Raw genomic sequence first — 22,417 nt, 5'->3', positions numbered from 1 at the left:
AGCATGCGGTTGGCATCCATTCTGATCAGCAGGGCACCCTTGGGCTGTCAGGCTTTGATCTGCCAAGGGAGAACCGAGTGACCTGTCCTCATTCTCTCCTGTGTAGGCACTGGGTATTCAGTCAGTGCTCATTCTCTGAGTGGCTGATTTACTAGCTACTATGAACGTTAATATTTTCCAGACCTGAGGTGTATTCAGTGCTGGAAGCAAGGCTTCTCCCCACAGCCTCTTAAGACTTGTATAAAGCTTGCGCCTGGAACTCCAGCCCCGCCCTCCCCCGTTGTGGCGTATCCAGGGCTCCACAGCACGGCCTCTGGGGATTGGGCACGCCCTCATTGCACAGTGCCTGCCCTCTGTTTACCTGTAGCGCGGCACCGCCCCTTTCCCCAGTTTTCGCGGAAGAAGCTGCGATCTGGTCACGGCATAAGTCGTTGGATCCGCGCGCGACTGCAGCTGTTCCAGGAAGGACAGTGCGAAACATAACAGCCCAGGGTGAGATAGTCGGAGGGACCGAAGAACACAGGCGCGATCTTGGGAAGAGATGGAAAAGGAGGGTGCTGTCGGCAAAGGGAGTGCGCAGGCGCAAGCCCAACCTCTGACACGCCTCTCCTGCTCGCGCGCTCTGGGAGACCGTTGGAGGAGACCGAGGGCGCAGGCGTCAGGTCTGGCAGAGGCAGAGCAACACGCCACCTGGAAAAGGGAGTGCGCAGGCGCATCCATAGCCTTCCACGCCTCCCTTCGGTTTAGGACGCAGGCGCAAGAGAGGTGGGCGGAGTGGGAAAAAGAACGCGCCAGGCTGGGAAAGTAAAGAGCGGAAGCGCTGCAGGTTCTGGGCGGCGGCGCGAGCCGCAGTTGAACGTAAGCGTGTAGACCGGAGAGGTCCCCGGCCGGGGGCGTGCCCAATTGTGGGTTGTCAACAGGTCCCCAGCTAAAGGAGCGCGCCGCTGTGGGACGTCTATACGCAGGCGTAGGAGCTTCCCCATCTAAAGGCGCGCGCTGGTAGGGTATTAACGCGCAATCGTCTCGCTGGGGGCGGAACCTGAGGGGCGGACAGCGGATTTCCGGTTCCGGGAGCAACGAACGGCCGCGGCCGCGACAGCTACAGCTTCAGCGGAGGTTGCTGCGGAGGAGGAAGAAGAGTAGGGCAAGGCGGGAGGGGCAGGCGGGATCGGCAGGCGGGATCCTCGCCATGGGTCCACGGGCCTAGAGCGGCGGAAGTTACCGGCCCGGCGCCGAGCTGGTGAGACAGCTGTGGGGGTGGAAGTAGAGGGCGTTCAGGCGGAGGGTTGGGAGGAATTGGGGCCCAGAACACTGACGGGGAGGAACACTGAAGGGCCCTCAAGCCGATGAGGGGGAGGAATGGCGGCGTCGGAATACTGCAGGAGAGAAATGGGGGGCTCTCAGGCGGGGTATAGAGAGGGGGTAGGACTCAGAACGCTGACAGGAGTGCCAGGATCCCCAGGACGAGGACGGAGAGGAATGGGGTGGGGAGAGGTTCAGAACGCTGAGGGGAGAAACAGGGAGCTGTCGAGTTGAGGAGAGAAAATGGTGATTCAGAACCCTGAGAGGGAAAAATTAGGGACGCTCAGGCCGATGACCGAAAGGAATGGGAGCGTCAGAGTAGCAAAAGGAAGAAATGGGGTATTAATGGAGAACGAGAAAGAATAGGGAGTCAGAACTCTATCAGTTAGGGATGGCGTGATCCCGGAATGAGAAAGGAGAGAAACGGGGGAGGGGAGGGTGTTGTGGCGAGGGTAGTCTGATTGCTGAAGGGAGAAATCAAGGTCTCCCAGACTGATGAAATGGGAACAGAGGATAAAAACATTGAAGGGGATTAGTGGGGAACTTTTTGACTGGAAAAGAGGAATGGGGAGGTTTGGGGGCTGAGATTGGGTTAGAACACTGATGAAGAGGGAGGATAATGGGAGAGCTCTTGGGCTGAGGAAAAGGAGGAATAGGAGGCTGTGTAGGCAGAAGATATGGAGAAGTTGGGGGCTCTCCAGCAGAAGATTCTGCACAGGAAGTCACATTCATAACACTAAGGTAGTAGGTTAAGAGGCCAGGCAGAGGGGAAGGATCAGAGGGTTGAAACATTGAAAGGAAGAAATTGGGAGCTCCTAGATCAAGAAAGGGGAGGAATGGGGGTTTGGAACTCTGAGAGTACTGGGGAATTCAGCATGAGGATGAGAAAATAGGGGTCTCTTGGACTGAAGATGGGGAATATAGGGATTTGGGACTGACAAAGGGGAGGATTAAGGGCCTTTAGGTCAAAGACAGGGGAAGTAGTTCTAGGCCAAGGATAGGGAGGAATGAGAAAGGCAACAGGAAGAAATGATGGATGCTAGCTGAGAATGTGGAGAACTAGGGGGTCAGAACACTTACGGAAGGATGGGGAGCAGTGGAGCCTACCAGGTCAAGAATGGGGAGATATGGGGAGCTCTTGGGCCCAAGACAGGGAAGAATGGTGTGGGGTTAGTGAGTTTCCTCCTCCTTTGATAGGCTCCTCTGTGGCAATTCCTGGATACCAGGGTTCTCTATGGCCAGGGGCACAGCTCCTCCCTTCCGAGAACCTCCCTTTCCTCCACTGCTACTACCTTTCCCTGCAGGCCACTACCCCTTCCTGTGATTCCTATGGCTGAGGACTGGCTGGACTGCCCAACCCTGGGCCCTGGTTGGAAACGCCGTGAGGTCTTTCGCAAGTCAGGGGCTACCTGTGGACGTTCAGACACCTATTATCAGAGGTACTTGGTTGGGTTGTGGGCAGAGTCAGGGATAGGGCTGAGCCTGGTTAGGGGGATGTGGTATGGATAGGATTAAAATGATGTGTCTAAGTATATAAATGTGCACCCTTATAAAGAAATATTCTCATAGTTTTAGGATATATTAGTTTTTTATACTATTCTTGGGTTTTTGTTTCTAAGGTGCTAGCGTTCTGGTGAAATAATAGTAGAATTACTGTTGTAACCCAGCTCCTGAAGGGCATGAGTTGATGCAGCCATGAGACCAAAGAACATGCCAGGCACTGAGTCAGGCATAAGCTGTATTTGGACTTAGGAACAGGAGAGAGTCTGCAGTGGCGGCAGTCCACAGGATGGAAATAGCACTCCACAAAGAAGCAGGAAAATCAGAGGTGATATAAGAGCTTCAGAACAAAGACATTCCATACGGTTGGAGCAGAGTTTCTACTAGGGTTTTATGATGTGCACTTGTGGAGTCTGGTGATGTTATCACTGTGTACGCAGGAATGAAGTTTACTGTTTGAAGGAGATTATGGTTCACGATATACAATACCATATATACATTCTTTATCCTCTGGGGAGGGTTGTTAATCTCTAACTTATGTCATGGTCACATAGGCGGCTACATGCTGTGGGCTTAGGGGGAACCCGGGCCCTGGATCCACAGTCCTCCCATGCAACAGCCTACATTAACTATAGGACAAGCATTGCATCCATGTTCCGTAGCAAAGATGTAAAAGACAACAGGATAATAGGAGTCCTCCACCAAAAGCTAGTATATCTAAAAAAACATGTCGCTAGGACCAAGAAAGGGAATTAAACCAATTAGATAGGGTACCAATAGCTAATTTATCAATGTGCAGTATGTACTCTTGCATATGATTTAGCACTTGTGAAATATGGGAGTGATCAGAAATATATACATGATATTGAACATTAATGAGAGCACAGGTCCTACCTTGTGCTGCAGTAAGAATATCTAAAGCCATCATATTTTGTAAAACAACTTTTCATAGTTGGGTAGTTTCTTCATTTAGTAAGGAAGTTGCTACTTTGGAGTCATTAAGGGCTTGAGCAGTGTGATTGGCTAAAGCAGTAATGTGTTTTCCAGTGACAATTGCAGCACCACGTGGCACAAAAATGGCTAATGGGTAGAACCATCGGGGTGCGCTTTACTGTATAGCTAACCTTGATCATTTCCCAATTACTAGGAGTATGGGGTTGTGAGTCATATAGGGTGATGGGGACATATGGCTGTCTACATGTGCTTCATCCAGTCTAGTTATAGGGCAAATATGGCCACCTGTTTTGCCTGCAAGTCCATAGCCTCCTTTAGGGGATGGGTATGCTCCAGCAAATGAGTGGAATGAGGTCTGCCATTGGAAAAGACTATTATTTTCTTGTTTGATAATAAACTTACACAGCTCATTCAGTGGGTAACCACTCCACATCAAGGATTCCCTCTTGTTCCTTGCAGACAGCAGCAAGGCAATCTAGGGTGACAGCCTTAGCCATTAACCATCCTAAACCATCATATCAGCATACCCTAATAAAGGCTTGGGCTTATTCACCTGATCCCTTACAAGGGAAAAGATACAAATCTTACTGAATAAGACGGCAGCTGGATTTCAATCATAAATGAGAATGGCTTGTTCCAGACTTGTCAGTGGGCCATATTCTGCCATGCCAGCAAGGTATTCTGCGCTGTCCAATTTGCAGGAGTTATGGTCCAAGGAAACCAGTAGCACCCAAGGATGGTAAGTCTACGCAAACCCAGCATTGGGTTCTGTTGTGGGCATGAATTACTGCTGAAGCCCATTGTATAAAGGTATTGGCTAGGGCACTACAGGTGAAAAGATGGGGGTTTATGGGAACAATTAAGGGGCAGTTGGTGCTGGTCTAAAAGTAAATAAGCAACAATTCCCTTAGTAGCTAACAAAGTACCAGGTAGGGGGGTCTTATGAGGATGCTTCCAGTAACATACATTTTCCCTTTCTAAATTCTCTGAGTTTCTAAAGTGACATTAAAAATTAGGCATAAGGAGAGTCCACATAGGCACATATAGGGCCCCAGCGGGAATAAAGACCCCAGATTATTAATGAAGATTTTTTACTGGCATTTTTTGTATAAACTTTGGTCTTAAAACAATGTTTTTGGTGACTTCTATTCCCCATGGGCTTAAAATTCCCAACTAGCGAAGCTGCATAGGCCAGTGCCATGGCCCAAGGATCTCATTTCCCCAATTTGTATAGTTTGAGGCATAGGCGACAATAGGTTATTATTACTCCTCATTGGGGCTGCAGGGTGGCTGGCCCTTTAACTTATATTTTCAGTGCCTGCATTGGTCCTGCTGTTAGTATTTCAACTGGAGCAGGAATTTGTGATGCTGAATTTAAATGGGTCAGGGCGGGATACAACCTTTTAATCCATTGATGTAAAGATCCATTGTCGTCTTTTATTTGTTTCTTTAAAAGACCATTCATTTTAAAAATAAATAAAAAATATATTTAAAAAAAATAGCCATTCATCCTTTCTATATGATCGGCAATGGTGGGGTTATAGGTAAATGAAAAGTCCCAGCAATATCTTGGTCCATCGCTCAAGACTGCGTGAGGTGACCGGTAAATGGAGTTCCTTGGTCACTGTCGATTTGGGCTGGCATAATGAATAGTGGATTGCTGGTTGGCCAATGAAAGTACCATGGCAGTGTCTGCAGCAGTGAAAGCATACCTTGTCCCTTCTGAGAGCAGAAGGGGACCAATGTAATCCACTTGTCATTGTGTTACTGGGGTCTGCGCTTGGCTAATATGTCCTATCCGGTGAGGTAATTGTCATGGTTGCTGGAGTGAGCACAGTGGACACTCATAGATGATATCCACGAGCTGCTGATGAGCGACGGGGAACTGCAACTGGTGGGCTAAGCACCACGGAATCTGGTAGCCACGATGTCTGCTTTTCTTGTGGAACTATTCCACCACTTCTTGGGTCTCAGTGGTATGGCTTCAGACCTTCCCCAGGGCATTTGCCTCAGCATTCCTGAGGGGGGTTTTAGACGTGTGGGCAGGGACATGATGGACAGTTAACCTGTTGCCACTCGCAGGCATCCAGATGTCCTTCCATAGATCTCTTCCCCACAGAGGGCGTCCCACAACAGTCTACTGTTCTTGTTTCCGAGTTGCTATCCAGGTCTTAAGGTCTTTGTATACTGTCCGAAGACCTGTCAGTACAGGTCTGTCAGTACAGATTTGTAGTGGCATTCCCAGGCTTGTGTACTGTAACCATCCATATAGCTCTTAATTCAATCCATTGACTGTTTTGCATGGTGCCCATTTCCCACCAAGTAGTTTTAGTGCTGTGCTGCACAACCACAGCCATCCATATGGGAGGCTGTCTGCTAGCTGAACTGTCTTTGTACCATGCATTCTCTGGAACTGTTTTATGCCTTCTTTAGTGGGCACTTCATTGGCCACCTTGGGGGTTGTAATGTGGGCCGAAGAGTCTTCCTCATAAGACAGTAAGCCTAGGATGTCGTGCATTTCGTTACTCGGGGCTAGTGTTGAAGATGCTGCGCTGTAACAGGTAAGCTTTCCACTTTGTTAAGGTACTTAATTGTGCCCTGCCAGAGTGAGGTTTTTTTCCCAATATCTGCGATCCACCCCTAGATAGGGATGGCAGTCTTCAGAATGACTGGGCTCTTTTGGGTTAAACCTGCTTGCCCCAAGGTGTTGTATGCTGCATATAGCTGCTTCTCTAAAGCACTGTATCATAATTCAGCACCTTTCCATAATTGTGAGCAAAACATAAGGGGTACTCGCTTAGAATGTTTTTGTCACAAACCCCACCTGAAGCCATTATCAGTGCTGACCACATCCAGTTTACAGGGTAAGTCAGGATCCACTCTCTTAATGTTTGAGCCTAAGCTATTGCCCTTTTTGCTACTTCAAAAGCAGCCTGCTGGGGGTCCTCCCATTCCCATTTATGACCTTTTCTGGTTACTATGTACAGTGGTTCTAATATTTTAGCTAAGTGAGGGGTAAAGGGTCTCCAGTATCCCAGCAAGCCCAGGAAGGCCATTAATTGTTCTGGAGTTTGAGGTGTGGGAAAACATTGCACTTTATTGATAATAGCAGAAGCTATAGACTTTGTCTTACCTGTCCAAACAACACCCAGGAATTTGACAGAGCAACCAGGGCCTTGCACCTTGTTCTGATTAATTGCTCATCCCTGGATTTCAAGATAAGATACTATGGTCTCTGATGCTTTTTTTAATTCTTAAAGAGAATTACTAGCTAACATATCATCATCAATATAATAATGAAATAGTGTTACAGTTACAGGTTTCTTCCATGTGGCCAGATCCTTTGCCACAAGGCCATGACAGATGGTTGAGCTATGCATATAGCCTTGGGGAAGCACTGTAAAGGTCTGTTGTTGGCCTTTCTATGGGAAGGCATGCAGGCGGGCTTGTCTTGTCTGAGAGGATACTTACTAAAACCTTAGCAAAGTGATAATGGTATAACTGGGTACTGATTTCTTGCAGTAAACCAGCAATGTTTAGGACTCCCGCATACAGTGGTGGTGTTACTTTTTAAAATTCTTGATAATCTGTTATATGCCATGTTCCATCAGGCTTTCGTACTGGCCATACAGGACTATTGAAGGGGCTATGGGTAGTTATTATTTCTACCCTTTCTAATTCCTTAATTGTAGCAGTAATTTCCTGTTGCTGCTCTGGGAGTTTGTACTGATTGGTCACCGCAATTCTTCAGGGTGAGGGCACCTTCACCAGGGACCATTTAGCTTTTCCACTTAGCACCACCTTTATTGTTCTGCATCAGAGGCAGAATTCTCCTATGATAGTAAATAATGTGACATTCTAGAGATTGTCAGTTCCTAAAATAAATTTAGATATAGGGGAAATATGTATCGTATACCTTTGGGGAGGTAATCATCGAATTTGTGAAATTAAATTTTGTTGCTTAGCCTAAATTGTGTTTCCCCTATAGACATCTGTAGCCTACACTGGCCCATGGAATCATGCTACATTGCCATGAATCAAAGTACATACAGCTTCCATGTCTACTACAGCTAATACTCTTTGTTGATTAGTAGGGGACCAATAAATAGTTAACTCTACATGTGGCTTCCTATAGCAGTTTGATATTATTATTTATGAATTCCAAAAAAGAGATAAAGATTATCTTTTTAAACTGGTCTGTTCCTCTGGATGTATACCCTTTTGATTGTATTAAATTCAAAGGGTTGGGAAGTGGACTTAGCCCAGTGGTTAGGGCGTCCACCTTTCACATGGGAGGTCCGCGGTTCAAACCCCGGGCCTTCTTGACCCGTGTGGAGCTGGCCCATGCACTGTGCTGATGAGTGCAAGGAGTGCCATGCCACGCAGGGGTGTCCCCCGCGTGGGGAAGGCCCACGTGCAAGGAGTGTGCCTCGTAAGGAGAGCCGCCCACCGCGAAAGAAAGTTCAACTTGCCCAGGAATGGTGCCGCACACACGGAGAGCTGACCAACAAGATGACGCAACAGAAAGAAACACAGATTCCCGGTGCCGCTGATAAGGATAGAAGCAGACACAGAAGAACACAGCGAATGGACACAGAGAGCAGACCACTGGGGGGGGGGAAGTTGGGGGGAGAAATTTAAAAAAAAATTCAAAGGGTTTACATTTACTTGATTATATGAAGATTAGGACTTTGATTCTACCACAGCATTAGGGTATGTGGGGTTGAGTCCCCACCCCTCTGGTGGGCTATATAAACATTCAGTGAAGGAGACATGGCAGGGGTAGATAACACAGAGAATATACACAGAGGAATAGAGAGGGCTCCATAGACACGAAAGAGGCGAGAACTTGTCAGCATTGATCCAGAGACCCCAGGAAGAGAGTTGAATCATTTGCCTGATAGTTTACAGCTGACCTTATGAAGAGACCAGAGCAGCTGAGCCCAGAAAGAAATGGGCCCTCCAGCCTACAGCTGAAATGGGAAAGAACTGGGCCCACACAGCCTTAAAAGGAAAGAGGAAAGTGAACCCTCACAGATATTGGTAGCCATCTGATTTTCAACAAGTGGCAACAGACATTTGGTGCAAAAGTACCTCTTATGATACTCTGAGTTGGACTCTTCAGGGCCTTAAAACTATAAGCTTCTACCCCAAATAAATACTTTTTATAAAAACCAACAGATTTCTGGTTCTTTGCATCAGTACCCCTTTGGCTGACTAATAACACATATGATCCCTGGGGTCCCCGGTTATTGTACTTACCTGGGCATCTTGGCCCCTCCCCTAGATAGGGGAATGGTGCCTGCCAGGCTTCTGCCTAGGGAGCAGAAGGTTCCTGGAGTTGGGAAAGCAGCTTTTTTCCCATTTTTCCTTCTCCCTTAGCATTCTGAGGGACAGTTTCATAAATCCCTTGTCCTTTGGAAGCTTGCACCAAAACCTCACTAAAACGCTGTTTGGCTGCCTTTCATTTCTAGCTTGGTGCCTACAGCAATAAGCCCTACCCACATTTGCTTATGCGACACACGATTAGGGCTGTCATATTCTTGGCGTGCTTTTCCTGTCACCTGGACCCCAGCCCCCTTTCCTATTCCCCTAAGTTCTGCTATAGCCTGTGTAGCTTGTGACACAGGTAGCCCCAGTAAGGAACTCAGGATTGACACCAGAGGTCCATAATAATGGTTGGGAGTCATATGTAGCACAATATGTTTCATTCCTGCAGTAAAAGGCCCCATGATATTGGTGACATAAATGGCATGTTTTTATCCCCGTTCCCCATAAAACAGCCTGTAACTTTTCCATGGATTGCCAGTGAGTGGTGACATGGGATATATACCCTTCATTAGGCCATTGCAGCCTTGTGTCCACTAACCAGCCATAACAATAGTGACACTGTTTTTGTTTCGCCAGAGGTGGTATATAAACGCTGACATAGAGAAGGGTAAGTACTAATGGATGCAGTTTATTCCTTTCCACCCCAGATAGTACAACTCCTGCTCCAGTGTTCCATAATCTTAGAAGCCAGTTAGGCATGGACTCTCTAACTCTCTGCCTGTACCTTTGCCTCAAATCACCCAGTTTAGCAGCAGTATAGTCCCTCATGGTTACAAGTGACTTTTGCTCAGGGGGTTGGAAATGTTGGAACCCAGGGGGTTGGTTCTATAATGCCTTCCACTTCTGTTGCATTATAGGGCACACCCGTGTGGCTCCTCCTCTTCTTCTACCTCCTATTTCTCTTTTTTTTTTTTTAAAGGTACTGGGACCAGGGACTGAGCCCAGGACCTCACATGTGGGCCGCTGGTGCTCAACCACTGAGCCATGTCAGCTTCCCTGGATTGTTTTTTTTTTTTTTTTTGTGCTTATTGTTTGTTTGTTTTTTCTAGAAGGCACCGGGAGCCAAACCCACGACCCCCTACATGGGAAGCAGGCGCTCAACTGCTTGAGCCACATCCGCTCCCCCCTCTTCTTTCTCTTTGTCTGAGGAGGAGTCCATAGGATCCCATACGTTAGGGTCCCACCTAGGGAGTTTAATTTCCTCTGGACTTGGACTCAAGGCAGCCTATGGTCCCTAGCTTGAGCATATCTACAGGCCAGAATTTCTAACTGATCATCAGTTTGATGCAGGTGATTAGTTAAAGAAACTCTGCCTGTGCCAGGTACATATCCTTTTCTAGCTTTAACTTTTTTTTCTAAGAAGCACATAGAGGTTTTTACCACTTGTTCTACCTCAGTAGCTATCTGCAAGGCTCCTGATGGGCCACTATATAACTGCTGCTATTTGGCAGGCTCCCTTCTTATTTAAGTGCAGTTGATCTGCAACCTGCTGGAGTTTTTAAGGTGTCCTCATACTCTTGGCAGTCCCCACTCTTCCAGGAGGGCAGTCACCTCTCCCCACATAGACCAAATAGTCTACCTGGGATTTCTCCTGCCAATTTCTGCTTTCCCTGAGCTATGCCCACTACTGCCATCGTTTGATCTCCTGGCTGGCTTGCCAATTGTCCCGACCCAATTCCTGAAGGACGTGAGTTGGGCCAGCTGCAAAATCAAAGAATGTGCCAGGCACTGAGTCAGATATAAGCTTTATTTGGACTTATGAATAGGAGAGAGTTTCCAGTGGTGGCAGTCTGGAGAATGAAAATAGCACTCTGCAAAGAGGTGGGTCAGTGCGGGGTGGTCTAAGGGTTTCAGAACAAAGACATTCTATAGGGTATGAGAACAGAGTTTCTGCTGGGCTCCCATGACATGCACTTATGAGTCCTGGTGATGTTATCACTAAGTACACAGGAATGACGTTTACCTTTTGAGAATTCTGGTTTACGATACCATCTATACAATCTTCCCCCTCTGGGGAGGGTTTGAACCTTTAACTTTGGTCAGGGTCACATAGGTGGTAACATGTTTCTGGGCTTAAGGCAGAGGTTCTTAACCTCTTTTGTTCCATAGACACCTTTTCCAGTCAGGTGAAAACCACAGACATTCTCAGAATGTGGCAGTAGATAGTTTATGACACTGAACTAGCATCAGGTCTAACAACTACCATAATTTTGAAGTATGGATGATCCTAAGCAATTTTTTGAGATATGCAACAATCATACCTTGATATGAAATGAATATTATTTTAAGTTTTTACATACATTCATTAAGTGAAGGAAATGCTACATTTCAGTTAGATGTCAGAGAAAATAAAACAAGTTGATTTTTTTCAGTTCAAGCTCACAGACCCCCTGAAATCTGTGGACTCCTGGTAAAAAACCCCTGGCTTAGGGGTAGCTGGGCTCTGTGTCCCCACAATTAGAAATACAAGTATTTTCCATTTGTATTAAGGTGTATGCTTATCCAAATGTTTACTAACTTGCATAAAACTTTCAAAACTAGTAAATAAATGAAAACACAATTGTCAAAACTTTGTAGAGTCTGAGTTTACCCTAATTAGGGCAGGATAACCACTGTCTATGTGGCTTTGGGGATGCTGGTAGGAGATATGAGACTCCTGGATAAAAGATGAGGGACAGTTTATTATTCACAGCAGAAGCAGTATCCAGAACATCATTTTTCCAACAGTTCCTTCAGCCCCATTTCCCACAGGGTGATATGAAGAGGGCTAAATGGCACCTGCTTATGTAGTGGGGGTGTGTTATAGGAGAGGAACCCTAAGCTTAGGAAATAAATCTTTTATAAAAAGAACAGTAGGCATACTTTTTGCTCTTGAAGGATACCCTTTCTCTGACAAACATCCTTGAAAAGGTAGCCCAGAAAAAAGGACAGTCAATGTTTCTCCTGCAGGACATAAGGAATGCAAGAGACCTATGGAGTTTTGCCTCCCGGCATCAATTACTTATGTTTTATTATATAGTTGAATGTGTTTGCATATTTGTGTATTTTTAACACACCTATGTCTATTTTTAATATGTGTTATAATCTTTGTATACTTATGTAAATTAACTCATTAATGTACTATTTAACATGTTTTTATTTGCATGTAATGTCATTGTATATTATATGTTCAAGCATCCAAGTTGATTTGCATTTGTTCTATCTTTTGCTATCCTTACACATGCTGATGTTTATATTTACATTCTGTATTCATACTATACAGGATTAGTTTGTGGTGGGACCTGGATGGGGCACCCAAAGAGGTCCCAAGCTGCTTCCTGTATCTCACAAGCCATGTAGGCCTGCTTTCCAACCCTGTGGGAGGGTTGTATGAGTGAAGTGGCAGTTGCTTTGGGTGGGTGTCAAATCCCCATTCCCCGGTTCCCCTCCAGTCCCACAGGAGATCGGATCCGAAGCAAAGTTGAGCTGACCCGATACTTGGGCCCTGCCTGTGACCTCACCCTCTTTGACTTCAAACAAGGAGTCCTATGCTATCCAGCCCCCAAGGTACTTCCATGATGAGGATTGCCAGGTGGGGGGTGACTATGCCACCCAACCACCTACGCACTGACCCATATTCCTACTGCCCTCATTCCGTCTCCAGGCCCATGCCTTGTCCATCCCCAGCAAGAAGCGAAAGAAGCCTTCCAAGCCTGCCAAGGCCCGGAAACATCAGGTCAGACCCCAGAGGGTTGAGGCCAGGAAGGAGGCCCCAAGAGATGAGACCAAGGCTGATGCTGTTACAGCCCCAGCCTCATTTCCTGCACCTGGGTGAGTATTGACTTGGAGTGAGCCTTCAAGTGACTAGGGGTGGGGGTGAACTCAGAGGCTCACACCTATCTTTCCCATCCCAGGTGCTGCGAGAACTGTGGAATCAGCTTCTCAGGGGATGGTACTAGAAGGCAGCGACTCAAGACATTGTGCAAGGACTGCCGAGGTGAGTGGCCTATAGAGGATGGGGTACTTGGGGACAGGAGGCGGTATAGGCTGGTTCAGGCAAATGTGGAGGTTGAATGGTGGTCAGGGCAGAAGCTACTGGCATGGTTGGAGGTGGAATGGTGGAGGTATCAGGCATGGGTGGAGGTTGAATGGTGGAGGTCAGGGCAAGGCAATGGGTGAGGTCAGGTATCTGAGGCTCCCTTTCCACTTCTCTCCCTTCCTCCCCTCAGCACAGAGAATTGCCTTCAACCGGGAGCAGAGGATGTTTAAGGTCAGCACTGTCTGCCTCCTTCTGACAACTTGCAGTAGGAGCAAGTTGCCCCCTGGCCCCTCGTGCTCCCAGCCCCATCCATCATGCCTCCGGCCCCACCTTCAGAGCCAAGGGTGTGGAGTGTGCCAGAAATGTCAGATCCAAGAAGACTGGCTGTTGCCAAATCTGCCTCCATGGTGGAGGGTCTGAAGAAATGGTGATGGGTCCACAGGGTGTCAGAGTCATTTTATAAGGCACTAATCATGGATTAGCAGACACAGGAATGGGAGTTAATGGGGTGTCAGTAGATACAGTAATCAGGTTAACAGGATCAGCAGATTGAATGATGGCCTTAGTGAGGCAGCTAATCAGTAATTTATCACATAACCTTGATGGGGGATTCCTGCAGTGGGCATGGGGGCTAATGCGGAGTCAGCAGACACAGGAGGAGCAGTGTTCCTGGGGCCACACTGCTTGGGTCTGTAACCTTGCCCTGCCCATTCCTGGCAGCGTGTGGGCTGCGGAGAGTGTGCAGCCTGTCAGGTGACTGAGGACTGCGGGGCCTGCTCCACCTGCCTCCTGCAGCTGCCCCATGATGTGGCCTCAGGGCTATTCTGCAAGTGTGAACGGAGACGCTGCCTCCGGATTGTGGAAAGGGTGAGTCAGCCAGGGTCAGGTGGGGTGGGTCTGCGGTTTGACCCTGGCCCTACCCATCGTGGCCCCAGTCATACCCCTGGCTCCTCAGACCTCCAGCCCCATCCATCACCCCTCCGGCCCCATCTACAGAGCCGAGGGTGTGGAGTGTGCCGGGGCTGTCAAACCCGAGAAGACTGTGGTCGTTGCCGAATCTGCCTCCGCCCACCCCGCCCGGGTCTCAGGCGCCAATGGAAATGTGTCCAGCGGCGCTGTCTACGGGTAAGCGAGTCAGGCTGGAGGGAGCCAGGGCCGACAGGGGCCAGGATTGGGGCAGAGCTTACCCTACTACTAAAGTTGCTGCTATTAATGTTCCCTGCCAACCTTGTTCTTGCCTACCTTTTGCCTTTTTCTCCCCCACTGTATGCTCACCTCTTGGCCCCACCTACCTGCCCCTGTCTGCCAGCATCTCGCCCACCGTCTTCGTCGCCACCATCAGCGATGCCAGCGACGCCCTCCCCTGACTGTGGCTCCCCCAGCTGTGAGTGCCCCACCCCACACTTTACCTGTCTGTACTATGCATGCATTTTCTGTTTCTGGTAAGCACTGTGTCTGTCTGGCATTACCAAACCCAAACTACCCTTTTTGACTCTCTCCAGGGCAAACATGGCCGCCGCAAGGGAGGCTGCGACCCCAAGAAGGCTACCCCACAGCAACCCCAAGCCCAGCCGTCGCCTCCTCCCTCCCCACCACAGCCCCAAGAACCCACAGAGCTGGTGAGGTCCCAGGAGGCAGGGGGAAGGCACAACTCTAATCTTAACAAATATACACCCTGACCCCGCCCCATTTGCCTCTGCAGCACCCCAGAGTTCTGGTCCCCTCGCCACCTGCCGAGTTCATCTATTACTGTGTAGACGAGGACGAGCTAGTGAGTGGCCCCACCTCATCTGGACACAATAAGCTTAGGGTTTCCCAGGGCAGTCAGTTACCCACAGAGAAGCAGATGCTTTCATAGGATTCATAGGGAACAGCAAGGCACATTGATGGGTACTAGTATACAGGAGCAGACAGGTCAGGGGTAACTAATTCAAGGTCACATGCACAGAGACGGTACCAATGTCAGATGAGCCCAACATTCGGTGGAGCTAACACAGGACTAGCAGACACAATGGTGGGGTTAATGCAGGAGCAGCAGGCACAGTGACTGTGGTTTCCATAGGACAAGGATATGTAGCAGGCAGCATGATAGGGGTTTATAGGGTAAGCAAAATCTTGCTGGATGTGGGATAAAAGACATGGGCCTGGTAGCTGGTGGAGAACCAGAAAAGAGGGTATTTCTAGTGTTGGAGCACCCATAATCCTGCTGGTATTAAGGGCAGCAAGCATAGTCATGATGGGTAATGTAGGACTAGCAAACACTTTGATGTGACTAATGGGGAGTCAGCAGGCTAGGCTGGCATATGACCAGCTTGCTCTGATTAGACTAATGAAGAAGCAGCAGGAACAGTGCTCTAGTAGGCATTGAGGTTGGACTCCTGATCCTAGTGACAGCCCTGCCCTTTTTCCCCACTCTAGCAGCCTTACACAAACAGGAGGCAGAATCGCAAATGTGGGACCTGCACAGCTTGCCTGCGGCGGACAGATTGTGGCCACTGCGACTTCTGCTGCGACAAGCCCAAATTTGGGGGCAGTAACCAGAAGCGCCAGAAGTGCCGTTGGCGCCAGTGCTTGCAGTTTGCCATGGTGGGTGGGACAGGAAGGGTTGGGTAACAGGATAGATTAGGCCAGGTGTCCCGGTCCTGGGAAGGGTGGGCCAAATGGCTGCCATAGTTTGTGAGTGGTCATTGGGGTAGTGGGTTTGCCTAACAACCAGCAGACATTGTGCTGGGGTGAGTGAGGGGTCTAAATGGCACTAGTGGATTAACTGGAGACCAGCAGGCTCGTTGGTAGCATTGTTCATTTGTAAGCATATGCTGGGCTGGGACTAAGGGAGATCAGGAGTCACATTGAGCAGGGCAGAGTGGGTATGGTCAGTCATGGCATGAGGTGGCCATAGCACCACATCTTTCCTTACAGAAGCGGCTGCTGCCCAGTGTTGGGGTAGGGTCTGAGGATGGGGCAGGGTCGCCTCCACCCTACCCTCGTCGCAGGAGGTCCGGCCCTGCCCGCCGCCGCCGGCCCCATCTGAAGTCCTCCTTGGCCACGCCCACAGCTCGACCCAACCGTGCCCAGTCTCCAATGAAGCAGGAAAGAGGTGGTGGCTTCACGTTGCCCCCACCTGGCACCGATCTTGTGTTCTTACGGGAGGGTGCAACCAGTCCTGTGCCAGTCCCTGGCCCTGCCCCAGCTTCCAGAGAAGTCCTGTTGCAGGTGAGGGCCCCACCTTATCCTGCCCTTCCTGATCTCACTCCATCCCCGCCCTCCTCATGCCAGGAAGCTGGGTCCATGTCTTCTGCGATCCTCCCTTATGCAGGAGGCCCAGCAGCCTGGCCTGAGTTGGGTTGTGATCTCACCCCAGGTGAAGCAAGAGAAAGTGGATACCCAGGAAGAATGGACACCAGGCACAGCACTCCTGACTTCTCCTGAATTGCTGCCTGGCTGCCCCAGCAAGGTGGGAGTCATCAATGGATGTTCTGTTAGTTCCGTAATTGGGTAGTCTGTAAGAGTGATAGTGAGCCATGATGGGTGGTTTTTTGAGCAGAGCAGTGGTTTGCTAATTGCAGCTCTTCTGCAGAATTATCCTGCTTGTCTCCCCATTCCCCAGGCGGCTGGTCTTGCTCGTTTGACTGCCCAGCCAACAGAATATGGAGAGATCTGTAACAAATGGTAATTGGTGAGGTTTGTAGGTAGAGGTGGTATTTCTGTACTGCTGTGGTGGAGGTGAGATTTTTTGGCACAGTGATGGGTTGGCTTTCCTCTGCCCAATTAATCCAACTAACCACTCTGTTTCTCACTTCTAGAGAGTAGACCCAGTCTTGACCCGTGTGAAGCAGGAGCCACCTGACCCAGAGGAAGACAAGGAGGAAGAGAACAGGAATGACTCTGCCTCTGACTCGGCCCCAGAGGAGGAGGCAGGCGGGGCCGGCACACCCGTGGTCAGTGCTAGGGAATGCCATACTTTTCTGTGACCCTGCCTTATCCCTGCCAGCTACGTTGACCCATTATGTTAATTCTTTCCCAGATCACGGAGATTTTCAGCCTGGGTGGAACCCGCTTCCGGGATACAGCAGTCTGGTTGCCAAGGTGTGCCCCGCACAGTGAGGGGTGGGGACGGGGTGGGTGCCAGGCAGATGTGGGCCCTGAGTTTTGAGAGTACAGCTAGCAGTTTGGCATGGTGCCATGGGAAGTAAAGGTCCCACGTCTACTGCACTGATCTTCGTCAGGGTAGGTTATGGCAGGAACCTAGAAATACCTCCTGGGGCCTGGCCCAATAGGGCTCCAGGTGAGGGCTCTCCTTTGGTGGGAGGAGGACTTAGTCTCCTATGGTAAGATTTAAAAGACAAAGGAAGATAAAACGTCATCCCCCTTTCCCTAAGAAAATCCTGCTGGGATCAGACTTACTATATCTTTCTTATTTGGAGAATCATCATTTGGAATCTTGAAGGCTTTGAAGTCTCCAAGAGACCACCAGGTGGGGAAGTCCAAGAGACTCCCCTGAAAAAGGGGAAGTCACAGAAATGGGACTGGGCTGAGGTGGGGTGGGATGGACAGGAGATCTGGATCCTGAGCTAGTCATTATGCAGCTGTGTGATGTTGGGCATGTCCTGTACCTCTTAAGAGTGTCATCTGGGAAGGGAGTTGGGCTATGAGTGTTTCTTGAGCCTTTCCTGAGCGTGTTGAGGTTATTAACTGTTTCTTTCAGCTTCTGCACAGATTTGTCCCTGTAGGCTTGGCAGTGGGATGAGGGATAGGTGCCTGTAAGGACGCAGTTGGTGGGAGGACAGGGGAGTAGTGCCTCCTGCAGAATGTTAACAGGCCCTGCAGAGTGCCCCAGATATAGGCCCTAACTATTGGCCTAAGTACCTGGATGTATTTATTGCTACAGACAAGTTTATATAAGCCAGAAAATCTGCATCTGCATTTAGACAATTACAGAGGTACCGATTGAGCCCCTGCTGTGTAGACAGAACTGTGGGGATACACTGGTGAATCCCATGAGCTCTGGGCAGTTTACCTCTCAAGATACACAGGATTCCTTCCTTCAGAGACCTTACTAAGTGGGAAACAATTTCCCTGTTAACTTAGAGAAGGCAATGACATGCTGTGCTGTCTGTAATGGAAGTTTTTAGAAGAAAGAGAAAAGGTAAAGGATAATTAAGGGGAAATGGATGGAGGACACAGTAGTAGGAGTGGTTTTGTGATGCTCCATTTTGAACATAGCAAACCTCAATCAACATACAGACCTGCTCCCTCTTCTCTAGGTCCATGGACCTTAAAAAACCTGGAGCTAGAAAGCAGTAGACTGGAGGCTTCTGCAGACTGTAGGATTCAAGGTGATATTTACAGATTTTATGAGAGACAAAAACTGATCTACTCAGGGGCTGGACAATAGATTGATTGCCAGGGTTTATGCAGCCATCAGTAGGAACAGGAAAAATCTACCAGCAAATTAAAGGAGCAGGCCTATTCAGTACTTTGAGCTAATAGAGGAAGTATGTGAGAAAGGAAGAGAAAGTCAGTGTAGAAAAGTTGGTGTATCTGCTCTTCCCCAGGAGTCTGAGTGGGATGAGAAGTGTGGATGTAAGGGATGGAGGAGCTAGGGTGGGGAGTGGGAATAGGATTAAAAGGCACCACAAAACAAATCATCTTCATAAATGATTTTAAGTCATTCTGGGTGAGACCTGGTAGTATCTCTAAACATTTCCTCAAGGAAACAGCAATTGAAAATGTCAAGTGAATAAATGAGGAAAGGAAAGGAACTGCTATCTGGTGAGTTCCTCCCATGGACCCAATTTATTTAATCCTCAAAACAGTTTTTAGAAAGATAAGGTCAAGCAGCTGATATCAAATACACGCTGTAAAGCCCCTGTTTTAAGTCACTAAACTAAATTGCACAATCCATTGTGCAAAAAAATGCAAAATTTCAGTGGTCTTGAAAATGCGAGGTGGATTAATATGAATAGAATCCCTTGCACTCCTGCTTCTGTCATGGTTTAGGGAATGTGAAGGCTATATGTGGATGTAGTCGCCTTGTCCGAGTACCTCCAGGTGATTACCTGGTCTCCAGACCCTAAGTCCTCCTCACTAGCATCCCTCCCCCACTAACTGCTGTCCCTGTTGCTTATCATCCTCACTCTCCCTCCTCAGCCAAAGCGGTCTTCAGAAGTGAAGCTGCCAACCTGACTCAGCTTGATAACTTGAGTTTCCTACCCCTTGATGACCTTCTTGCTTGGTTTCTACTCTCAGCCCTTACATCTACTAGGGGTTGAGTTCCTGCTTTGAGTGCTCCCCAAGGGCCAGTCTTGGTTCTCTCTGCCTTACTTTCTCCAACTCTTCAGGCATAAAATACCAAAAAAGAATAGAGCCATAATCTGTTACTTAGCCAGCTTTTACTGGGCCAGGCCAGGTGAATGCCACCTTCAGTTATGCACCCTAGATGACTCATTAACTTAGTCCGAGCCCTGCAGCCTTAGATAATTCAGATGTGGATTAGCCATTTTCCAGTTCTGACTACACAATACAGTCTGTCACCCTTCTTTGTCCTTTTCCCTGCCCCTAGTTCAGCCGAAGTCTAGATTCTGCCACCCCCAACCTCCTGCCCCACATCCAACCATCCAACTCTAATATTGTAATTTTGACAGTGATGTCAAAGTATATCACTTTATTTGATTAGCATTTTGACTCATGAATTAGACTGGTCACCATGTGTATCAGGGTACAATCAAGAAAGCAGAACCACCAAGAGAAAGATTATAGTATTTTAAGAGATTTATTATAGAGATAAGACCTTATGCATTGGTGGGAGCTGGTTAAACAGTCTGTAAGGCTGTTGTCTTTGCGTCTAATGATGGAGCTTGAAGTCTGCAGGGCAGGCAGTCGGGAAGGGAAGATGGATATAAAGTGTGGGAGAGCAAGGACATACTGGAGCCCACGAGCACGAACTGGAACCCCCGAGGATGGCCACCTGGAACCCATGTCAGTCTCTCACCACCTCCAACTTCGATAATGTGGGTGTCCTGCAGAAGAAGCTGGTGCCCTTCATCACAGAGTTAAATATGCATCTGGCCCAGGATTTAGAGAAGCTGAAGGAAGATCCCGGGAAAGGTGGAGCAGCTGCAGGCCTGGCTGCAGGCCTGGCTGCTGCCCCACACCAACGAGGTGAGCCAGCAGATAAATGACAACATGCGTGAACTGCAACAGCGCCTGGTGCCCCTGCACCAGCCTTCTGAATGTAAAAACAATATGCTGCTGCTTCACTTCTGCCCTCAATTATCACATAAAATGTCTTTTGTGGCCCACCCTAACTGGAAACATGGGATAGGGAGTGCTGAGAAATGTAGCCTAGCCAAGGTAACACATTACAAAGCCACCCTGCCACGAATCAGCTCCTAAGGGTCTCACTACACACCTGAGGATAACTTGATAAAACTACGTTACTGCAAATGCAAAGCTGAAGACCATGGATTTCATGGTGACCCCAGCAAGTGCAGAAATTCTGTCGAGCCCACCCAGAAAAATCTTGCTGGTCTCTACTGATTTTGTGTCATTCATTCAAGTATTGAGATCCTGGCCCCATGGTAGGCACTGTACTTTTAACACTGGGATACAGAAATGAAAAAAAATACGGTCCATGCTATTTTATTAAATGTGTCAATTTGTATTATAAACTGAATGGGTTTCCCACTTTATCATGGAATTTAATGGCGAAATATAGAATTCAGGAAACTATGAGGAGTACAGCCCTTGTGTGAGCGGACCTTATTGGGACACCATAGGAATTGGAAAAAATATCTCTAGCAGTTCTATTTTTTTAATTTGAAGCGATTTTTATTGTCCAATTTAGTGATTTATATACTTACTGTTTCTTTTGAGAGTGCTGGATGGTGGTAATTGTGTTGCCTGCCGCTGAGAAACTGGGATATTGGGTGGCAAGATCAAGGATAGGCTCTATCCAGGTCCACCCTAACTGAAGGACCTCGAGCTAATCGCGTCTCTAAATTACCGGAGGGTTTGGATGAGGGTTTAGGCTCACTTCACGCTCCGCCTCTGCAGACTATGAATGGGCCCGAGAGGGGGCGCTAGGGCAGTTGAGGCCGTGGTTCCTGACCGTGATCATCCCAGTAGGGCTGGGAAGACACTGCCCCTAGGCTCGAGTCTGGGCGGTCCCGGGGCGTGGCCTCCGTCTGGCGGAGACACGTTTGTCCCCAGGCGGGACCCAACAGAAGCAAAACCGGACTGAAGTTAAAACTGCGGGACTCGCCGGTAGTCAGAGCATGACATAAGCTCAGGAACTAGGCTGAGACGTTCGAGGGCAGCCAGTGACCCAAAGAGTCGAGAGTGTCCTTGGTCGCCTCCGAGAACTCATTCCGACGGGACCGCCGGGCTGCACAAACTCGGCGGTGCCAGACGGGCAACCCCAAATCTCAACAGGTTCTCCGAAATCCCGCTCTGAGCCGAGAGTGTTTCCCATGGGCTCTCCTTCCCCAAGGGGTGTGGTGTGAGGACGTGATTCCGCCCGGGCCAACGGAGGGCCGGGCACCCATGGGATTCGGAAGATCAAGGACCCGCCCCCCCGGGCATCGTCCCGGGAACCGAGATGACAATCTAATTTCTTTCTTTTTTTGTTTCAGGCTACGTAAACTCTTAGCGGTAAATGAAAATGATTATTTTACCGAACTGCAATTGAAAGAAGAAGCATTATAGGAGATAAAAAACAAAATGAATTATTAAAAGAGTGTTAAAAGAAGAAAGATAATGAGACATTATTTTGTGGCTGAAAAACTGAACCAGCAATTCAGGAAGTGGAATCCAAATCTAGAAACTAACATATACAAAGTCCAAAGTGGGTGGATTACAAATGATTAAGGAATGCTAGCTTAACAGTAAAATGCAGCCCTAAGAGGATATACCCATCAGTTGTGCTTTGGTTATTATACGCCAGTGATTTGAGATACTGATTTTGTTTTTTCTGGCTCTAATGTTCTTTGCTCACTCCCATTTTAGAATGGGCATACCAAAGTGTCATTCTTAATTGGCTTTTGGTAATAACTACCACCTTGCTCTTGACTGGAAGTACAGCTGTGCTCTCCTCACCTGCTCTGGTCTCCACCTGTGCTGAGGGCCATTCTAGGTTCCCTGAAACTGGTCTGTGTTGCCTTTTCCCCTGCCCGGGATCCTGATCCTCACCGCCTGATTACCTGGACTTTTGATCTACACCCTGACTCCAGTCCGCTGTGACCCTCAGCTTTCAGCCTCTTGATCTTTATTCTGCCCAACCGGGTTGTATGACTGCCCAGTCAGCTCATTAGC

General features: G+C 48.4%; 1 protein-coding gene across 50 annotated transcripts; it reads left to right on the top strand.

Annotated features, from left to right (window-relative positions):
• Positions 1-348: 348 nt before the first annotated feature.
• On the top strand, positions 349-21,858 carry MBD1 (methyl-CpG binding domain protein 1). Of its 50 annotated transcripts, none has more exons than XR_011645989.1 (19): positions 746-1,240; positions 2,607-2,741; positions 12,519-12,633; positions 12,731-12,897; positions 12,981-13,063; positions 13,296-13,336; positions 13,826-13,972; positions 14,102-14,230; positions 14,415-14,489; positions 14,608-14,724; positions 14,808-14,876; positions 15,524-15,691; positions 16,025-16,318; positions 16,467-16,559; positions 16,909-17,043; positions 17,130-17,191; positions 18,370-18,441; positions 19,976-20,266; positions 21,739-21,858. XR_011645989.1 is itself a non-coding variant. In XM_058277687.2 (17 exons), the coding sequence occupies exons 2-17, from the start codon at positions 2,632-2,634 to the stop codon at positions 20,112-20,114; spliced, it is 1,989 nt and encodes a 662-aa protein (XP_058133670.1). In that variant the 5' UTR covers positions 389-492; positions 2,607-2,631; the 3' UTR covers positions 20,115-20,775. The 50 variants fall into 50 exon arrangements, 21 of the variants coding, with proteins under 21 accessions (XP_058133670.1, XP_058133688.1, XP_058133678.1 ...); XR_011645985.1 differs by having other exon boundaries at positions 16,422-16,559; XR_011645984.1 differs by having other exon boundaries at positions 16,422-16,559; positions 19,969-20,266.
• Positions 21,859-22,417: the final 559 nt, after the last annotated feature.

Source organism: Dasypus novemcinctus, chromosome 16, assembly GCF_030445035.2.
Source record: "Dasypus novemcinctus isolate mDasNov1 chromosome 16, mDasNov1.1.hap2, whole genome shotgun sequence".
Taxonomy (NCBI): Eukaryota; Metazoa; Chordata; class Mammalia; order Cingulata; family Dasypodidae; genus Dasypus; species Dasypus novemcinctus.
Note: the sequence above shows the minus strand (reverse complement) of the source record. Positions and strands in the feature narration are given on the sequence as shown.

Coding starts and splice junctions, on each gene's coding strand:
- MBD1 (XM_023589637.3), top strand. CDS start 2,632: ATGGCTGAGGACTGGCTGGACTGCCCAACCCTGGGCCCTGGTTGGAAA. Junction 13,337..13,825: donor GGGAGCAGAGGATGTTTAAG/GTCAGCACTGTC, acceptor CATTCCTGGCAG/CGTGTGGGCTGCGGAGAGTG. Junction 14,490..14,607: donor TGACTGTGGCTCCCCCAGCT/GTGAGTGCCCCA, acceptor GACTCTCTCCAG/GGCAAACATGGCCGCCGCAA.